Consider the following 8,087-nt stretch of genomic DNA (forward strand, 5'->3'; position numbering starts at 1 on the left):
CGCGGGGCCCCGGGCGACGTGTGGGCGCGCTTCGCGGTGGGCACGGCCGGCCTGGGCACCGAGGAGCGGCGCGCCCTGGAGCGGGAGCAGGCGCGGCACGGGGACCTGCTGCTGCTGCCCGCGCTGCGCGACGCCTACGAAAACCTCACGGCCAAGGTGCTGGCCATGCTGGCCTGGCTGGACGAGCACGTGGCCTTCGAGTTCGTGCTCAAGGCAGACGACGACTCCTTCGCGCGGCTGGACGCGCTTTTGGCGGAGCTGCGCGCCCGCGACCCCGCGCGCCGCCGCCGCCTCTACTGGGGCTTCTTCTCGGGCCGCGGCCGCGTCAAGCCCGGGGGACGCTGGCGTGAGGCCTCCTGGCAGCTCTGCGACTACTACCTGCCCTACGCGCTGGGCGGCGGCTACGTGCTCTCGGCAGACCTGGTGCGCTACCTGCGCCTCAGCCGCGACTACCTGCGCGCCTGGCACAGCGAGGACGTGTCTCTGGGCGCCTGGCTGGCGCCGGTGGACGTGCAGCGCGAGCACGACCCGCGCTTCGACACGGAGTACCGGTCCCGCGGCTGCAGCAACCAGTACCTGGTGACGCACAAGCAGAGCCTGGAGGACATGCTGGAGAAGCACGCGACGCTGGCGCGCGAGGGCCGCCTGTGCAAGCGCGAGGTGCAGCTGCGCCTGTCCTACGTGTACGACTGGTCGGCGCCGCCCTCGCAGTGCTGCCAGAGAAGGGAGGGCATCCCCTGAGCCGCCGCGGCCTGGCCCTCCGGAGCACCCGCTTCACCCAGCGGCGCCTTGGGGCAGATGCCCAGCGGGCGCACCATGCCCGGGCCCCAAGGCCCCCGTCCCGCGGCCACGCCCGTGGTCGCTGCCTCCCGGCCTGCGTTTGGGAGACCCCTGGGGGTTGCCGGGACAGCGCGCCGTGTCCCGGTGGAGGTGCCGGTTCCTGGACCTTAGCGAGCCTAAAAGCAGGGCCCGGCCGCGCGCTGACCCCCGTGCTGTCCCCAGCCGGCTCACGGGGCTGGGCCCCGATCTTCCGTGTCTCTTATCAGTGGCGTTTTTCATGTACGTGTCTCAGATCTAACGTGATTTCACATCAGTCCGCTTTCATGGGATTTTGGTCTCTGTCCAGTGACTTCGTGGTAAATATAACTCAGTGTTTGCTTGTAACTTATTTATAAATATTGTAAGTTTGTGTCGATGTGAGTGTCAGTTGGCAATGTGAAGGTCTTGGGTGTTTTACATGATTTCAGGAAACACTTGTATGTCAGAACTTGGTGCCTGTACCGTCGGCCCCGCTGCTGCGTGTGTTTAAAGGCAGGAGAACTTTAAAACTGGCCGTTTATCTTTTCAGTGTACACGTCATGGGACCCATTGCTTCTTTCTGAAGAGATTTTCCTTTTAAGGCTTCCCGTGGGTCCGTGGCGCTGCTTTATTTCAGACTCTGCCCCACGTTCCAGGAATCCGAACCCCGGAGTGCTGATGCGGTTCCAATTCCGCCTTAAGAAAACAGGACCAGCCGGCACCCGGCCTGCCTCTCACCTACCTTAACACATCCTTGGAATCCTCTCATTTAACGAGAAGAGTGAACACTGCGGTCCTTGCCAAAATAAAATAAAGCTGCCCCAGGACAAGGGGTGACCGTGAGCCCCTTGAAGTCCAACACGGGTTTTCTGTCTGGGGGACCTGGGCGGTCCTCGCTGTGATCTTTGTTGCCCCACTTTGGAGCCAGGGCCGGTCTGGGGTCCAGTCTGGAGCAGGCTCGGCTGAGGGTTGGATTAGGCTCCAGGTCAGTCTTGTTGTGGGGTTAGGAGCAGGTTTGGGTTATTTCTGTTTGAAGGCAGCAATGGTCTCAGGAGGAAACAGCCGGGGCGGAGGGGAGTGATGATCTGTGGTCAGTGGGTCAGTGACCTGCACAGTGACTCTCCCACCTCCAACAGGTAAGGGTGGGACCTGGAGGCGTCCCTAGGTCAGGCAGATGAGTTCAAGCTCCGATGGGTCACCTTGAATACAAGACTGACCGCCCCTTTGTGCACAGTTTGTTCTTGGACACGGACTCGTGAGGATCCAGGGCTGGGGACCCCGGTGTGAGCAGGATGGGGCCCTGCCCTCCTATGGGGTCGCAGACTCGAGCCCAGGGGCTGCCCATCACAGTGGTGTCCCAGGTCCCTGCCATCCGATTTTACCTGGGATGTCTTCTCTGGAGTTCGGAATTACTTGAGGAACCCTGTGTGTGCTTGGAGAGGCCAGAGGACTTGCTGAGGATCCCATGGACAGTGGAGAGCGGGATTCAAACCAACGGCTGGACTCCCACACCTCAGGCCTGCACTGCCGAGTTCTTCGTGGCTCCAAAGAGTTGACCCCTGTGGAAAACGGTGCAGATGTCCAAGACTCCCAATAGGAAGTCTAAAAATCCAGTTTGCAACCCTTTCTGGCCTACAAAAAAATGGCAATTTGGTGTTTTTCAGCCTAAGACATTAAATTTCATATCAGAACAAAGCCTGCCCTGGGCCGACCCTCCCCAACCGTGCCGTGGTGAACGGGTTCAGAGGACACGTGGGCTGAAGGCTGGGCCTCGGGAGGGCTGGGGGCTTCCCAGAGCCGGGGCAGCTACAGCTCTTTCTGGTCTCACCTCGAACTTGCCCTGTAGATCCTCTCTGTTCACTGGCGTCTCCCTGCCCCGCGACTCCGCTTGACCACGGACATGCCGTGGCATCCCCTCCCCCAGGCGTCTCTCCCTGGTCTTGGCTTGTACAGCTCCCCACCCACCCAGGTACTCAGTTCCCAGAGACCAGGGCCAAACCAGGAGGCCCTCGGGAGATGGGGAGTCACCGAGTTCATTTCCATGTGGGAACCTGGGATACAAAACAACCGACTCTTCTCCGCCACACGGATGTTTCTCCTCTAGTGGCCCCGAGAGCCCACCATGGAGGGGACAGTGTCAGGGCTGCGCAGGCACGGGGCAGCCGCACGCACACAGCCCCCAGGAGGCACGTGGCCGGCAGGGAATGTGGGTCAAGCCAAGAGGGTGGGCTTTGGTCCCTTCAGGATCCCCCAGGAGGGGAGCACCCCCCTCTGCCCTCCTGGGGACCCTGGTCCTGCCCCTCTGCCCCGCATGACTGGCACGCAGGCACCTGACGTTGGCTCCAGCTCTCTGGGCCAGCCCTGGGTAACCACAGGGCCTGTGGCCTGGGTGGTCGCCCCCAAAATGCCAAGTGCTACCTGCGTCTGGAGGCACCCCCACCCGAGGCCTCCAGGTTTCCACCTGCCCACCTGTGCCTGGCTGGGATCGTGGCGGTCAAGGCTCCTGTTAAGGGACTGAATTGTGCCCCCTAAAAGATATTCCAAGCCCTAACCCAGCAGCTACAAACTGACCTTGTCTGGAAGTCAGGTCTCTGCAGGTGGAATCGCGTTAAGACAAGGTGGCCTTACTCCGACGGAACTGGCGTCCTTATCAGAACAGGCCCGGAAAAAGCCGCTGTGTGGCCACAGATATCCAGGTGACACCTCTGCAGGCCGAGGACTGAGGACCCCCCAGCACCCCACCAGGCAAGGAAGGGCTCTACCCAGCGTCAGGAGCATGGCCTCCAGGGCTGCGAGGGAAGACACCCCATCCAGCAGCCCCAGGGTGCCAGCCCAGTTGCCTGTGCCTGGCACTCTTCGGTGCAGACGCGGGCAGGGGCTCCTGCAACCTTGCGGTGTCACAGACGTCCAGCACTGACTGGGCCCAGATCTTCTCCTCCTCCTGGGGCTCAGCACACACTCTGTTCCCGGCAGGTGTTCATCAGTCCAGCCTGCAGCAGGGCTGCCCCTGCGGCCTGGGTCACCCCAGACTCTTCCACCCTCTCCCTGGCCGACTGTCCCAGCTCCAAGTCCTCAGGTCTGAGAGGGGCACGGCCCTTCTGCGGCCCCACCTGCCCAGGCTCCCCAGCTATGGCACCGTGAGACTGGCTGACAGTGCAGGAATGGAAGCCCCAGCTGCCCAGACGGCTTGGGGAATCCTGGGGAGCAGGTGGCCAGAGACAGGCACGCACCCGGCCCTCTGCACCCAGAGCGGGGCCCGGAGAAGAGAGGAAGCCCCTTGTTCACGTAAGGCCCTGCTTCCTGGGCCCACCAACAGCCAGTGAAAGAGGAGTTTCCAGCTCCACGGGGGCTGCTCCCTGGTTTCAGGGGCCTGGGAAGGGCTTGGCTCTTTTTCCTGGTTTCCTACTCTGGAGTGAGCTGGGGTCTCCCCCTCCCACTGTGGGCTGAGGGGAAAGACCTCTGTGTGCATCCCACAGGCCTGGCCAATCTCAGGGTCCTCAAGAGGCTTTTGAGGGGGCACAGCCCAAACTCCTGGGCCTCCCCTTGAGGTCTCCTCCCAGCCCCCACCCAGAGGACCTTCCCACAGCCTTGGGAGCTGAAGCCCATGTTGCCCCGTCCAGGTGGCCTCTGTGGGTGTCCACACTCCTTTCCCTCAGGGCCAGGGTGGGTCCCACCCCCAGCACTCACAGCCCCTCCCTCTCTGGCCTCCCTGCTCTCCGCACCCTCCCTGCCAGAGACTGGTGCCACCGACCCTGCCCCGATGGCCACACTGCACCGCACCGGCTAGGTCAGAACCACCCAAGGAGAAGAACCAAGATCTGGCCCCACCCCGTCCCAGGCTGCGTGCTCCTCCTCGGAAGGTCTCTGAGACCCATCCCTGCCTCCCTCCCCAAGGGTCTGAGCCTCCCTCACCGGGGTTCCCAGCGGAGGTAGACAGTGGATGAGTGGTCCGAGGAGGGGCGACTGCAGCCGAGGAGCTGAAGGGAGGTGGAGGCGGGAGGGCCAGGAAGGGGGATCTGGAAGGCCCCAGGCGCTCCCCACCCATCCAGCCTCGGCCTCTGCTCTGGTCGCGTTGCCCAGCAAGGCCTCTCCTTGGACTGGGGCTCAGACAGTCTGCCCTGGTCGGGGCCACGGATGCCGCAAAGGCCCCTCAACTCAGCTAGCCAGGGTGCAAGACTGCACCCACGGCTGAGAAGCCAGGGGTTACGAGTGTGGCCCTGCTGGGACCTCCTCAGCTGCATCCTTCAGAGTAAACACCACAGATCTTCCAGGGCCAGCCGGGCAGGCAGGACAGGAGCCCAGGAAGGCCGCAGTCCAGCTCCCCTCCCCGCTGACCCGGGGCCTGACCCAGCCCGGTGACCCGAGCAGAAGGAAACCCAAGCTCCGGCCCTCCCTCCGGTGGCGTCTGAAGGTCTCAGCGGCCACAGCCTCCCCAGGGGCCCTGCACCCACAACCGCCCACCTCAGACCGGAGAGAGAGGGATGGATGAGCGGAGCCAGGCCCAATTCCCACCGGGGTGACAGGGTCACGGTGCCTCACCCTCGACTGCCTCTGCAGACCAGCCCCGCCCAGACTTTCCGACCCAGGACAGTTGAACTCAGCCTAAAAAGCACCCGTCCAGAGGGCCTGAGTCCGGCCGTGGTGCCTCCTGCTGCGGAGAGGTGTCTTGCACCCCCGTGTGGCAGGGAGAGGCCTGGGCATGTGGGCTGGGGGCCCGAGGGGTTAGGGTTAGGGTGGAGACAGGGTTTGCCCAGCCCTCACCTGTCACGCTTCTCGTCACCCCCTCGTGAGGGCCGTGGGCGTGGGGTGGGCAGGAGGCCCTGCTGGGCTGGGTCACACGCATGACACACGGCTGTCATCACACCGAGGCACCCGTGAGTCACTGCCCCAGAGCAGGGGCTGCCCCCGGCCTCCCAAACAAAGACCCTTTGTCCCCAGGCCTCTGGTGCCAGGCTCACCTGTGCAGCAGTCAGATGTGCGGGCAGACAGACACGCCGGTGGCTCAGCAGGCACAGGCAGGGCCAGGGCGTGTTCCTCACCCGGACACACTGCCGTTCCAGGGTCAGGCTGAGGGAGACCCCTGGGGGACAGGCCCTGAGGTCTCCACAGCTCGGAGTGGCCTGAACTAGGAGTCCAAGGCAGACTGGCCAAGCCCAGCCCGTGAGCGACGGCCCCAGGATGCAGCGCCAAGCTCTGCCCCCAGCTCCAGCCCCCAGCAGACTCCAAGCACAGCAGACCCCAGGGCAGCGCTCTGCAGGCAGGAAAGAGCTCCCCGTCAGGACAGTGTGCTGAGCAGCCCCCAGCTGGGTGTGGGACCCCTCCCTGGACCCTTTCACCCTGTTTGGGGAGCCCCAAATGCCGAAGCAGCCGTCACAGCTCCGTGGGCCCCTGTGTTGTCCCTGGTGGGACCAAGGCTATGTGGTCTCCTGGAGCCCAGGGACCCCGGCCACGCCTGCTCCAGGCACTGAGTGGTCGGCCAAGGGCTCGGGCCCTGGGGCTCTGGACGGCTGCCCTGGGTTTGCTCCCACGGCGGGGACCGTGCTGCTGGCTCTGCAGAGTCCCAGTCCCAGGGCAGAGACCCACACGGACGTGCAGACACATGGGCACGCACGCACCAGCCACAGGAACACACAGCTGTCAACCCGGGGTCAACACAGGGCACCTGGCACATAGATTTTTAAAAAGGAGGCCAGGCAGGTCTGTTTGGATCCCACACGCCCCCCTACACAGCCCCCAGATGCCCCCAACATGCCCCCAGGCCACGCTTGTTCCAAGGCCTAGATGACAGTGGTCACAACGTGTGGTGTGGTCTGTGGCCTGGGACAGGCCCCAGGAACGCCCTGAGCTTACTCCAGAGAGGCTGGAAGGCAGCCCAAGGGGCCCTTGGAACAGACACCCTCCCAGCTGCAGGGCAGCAGGGGCGGCAGGAGCAGCAGAGGCGGGGAGAAGGAGGTGAAGTCAGATGCCAAAGCTGGGCCTCCAGTGCCTGCCTGCCCTGACTGCAGCCCCAGGGTCCACACCCAGGTGCCCCCAGGGGCCAGGCTAGGGCAGCCACATCTCCCACGTACCCAAGAGTGGGGCCCTCGAGGCACCGGGGACAGATGGGCAATGATGTCCACACCTGACTGGCAGGGCTGGGGTTGGGCCCAGCTTCCTCCTCACAGCCAGGAGCCCCCAGCCCTGCCTCCCTGGCTCCTGCTGCCCCTCGGGGTGGCTGCCGCACCTGGCCCCAAGAGGACTTTCTGGCTGCCCTGAGCTCCCGTCCGCATTTCTGTCCGTTCAAGACCAGGCCAGCACCAGAGCTGGGAATACTGGCTCCGACCCAGCCGAGGCAGCCCTGGGCAGGGTGGGCCCAGCAGTTCCAGCTGGGGCTCTAGGGAAGGGCCGGTCCTGTGAGTGCAGGAGCTGGAGGGTTGGTGGGGGGAGTGTCCCCACACCAGGCACGGCCCCTCCCAGGATGGCAGGGAGCCCACAGCAGCAGCTTCCGACGCCCCCAGCCCCGGCCAAGCATCAGGTCGGCCTGCAGTTCTGGAAAGTCAGCCCCGGTGAAGGTCACGGAGGACCCGGCAGCTCCCCGCCGCTCAGGGCATGGGGTCGGGGGTCAGGCTGAGGCCTTCCAGCACTGAGCTGGCTGCCTTGGCTCTGCTCCTGCCAGGGTCCAGGAAGCCGCCAGACACTTGGGACACTCAATACCCCAGCTCCCAAACCAGGGGGCACAGGCTTGAAGGGGTCCATTTCCCTGGGCTCCCCGGGTCCCCCAGCCAGCCCAGGCCCTGAGCCAACAGCAGCTCTGGCAGACCTGTGCCTGCCCCGGGGACCCCACGCTCCGCCTGGCTGAGTGACAGGCATCTCCCACCCCATCAAGAGTCCAGGGTCCCCTCTGTGGCAACCACTGCAGTGTGGGTCCAGCCCAGGAGATGAGGCTGAGAGAGAATGAAGGGGTGCAGCTGGGTTGGGCCAGAGGACGGAGCCTGGGCTGGGGGGGCTGGGGACCTGGACCCTCCTGCGAGACCACCCCGACCTGTCCATTCTTTTGCTCCTGGGTGCCCAGTCACAGAGGCTGGAGACAGCACATTCCAGGGGAATTGCAGCTAAGTGGCTGATCACCTCCAACTGGGGCAGAAACCAGGTGGCAGAGGAGGCAGAGGCCAGAGAGGTGGTGCCGGCTCCAGGACATCCCCCCATTCACCCTAGCCCCGGCCCCGCTTCATCCTCACCCTCATCCCAGCCCCCAGCCCCTCCCTCATTCACCCCGGCCGTGGTCCCCGCCCCAGCCCCCACTACCCCCA

At 64.6% G+C, this 8,087-nt stretch overlaps 1 protein-coding gene across 1 annotated transcript; it reads left to right on the forward strand.

The window, feature by feature from the left end:
- Positions 1-3: 3 nt before the first annotated feature.
- Positions 4-2,493, forward strand: B3GALT6 (beta-1,3-galactosyltransferase 6; the record flags this gene model as incomplete). Its single annotated transcript, XM_017895208.1, has 1 exon — positions 4-2,493. A coding segment is annotated over one exon (738 nt), but the record flags the coding sequence as incomplete, so codon positions are not given.
- Between the last annotated feature and the right edge of the window lie 5,594 nt (positions 2,494-8,087).

This window comes from Rhinopithecus bieti, unplaced genomic scaffold (assembly GCF_001698545.2).
Source record: "Rhinopithecus bieti isolate Rb0 unplaced genomic scaffold, ASM169854v2 scaffold_26659, whole genome shotgun sequence".
Taxonomy (NCBI): domain Eukaryota; kingdom Metazoa; phylum Chordata; class Mammalia; order Primates; family Cercopithecidae; genus Rhinopithecus; species Rhinopithecus bieti.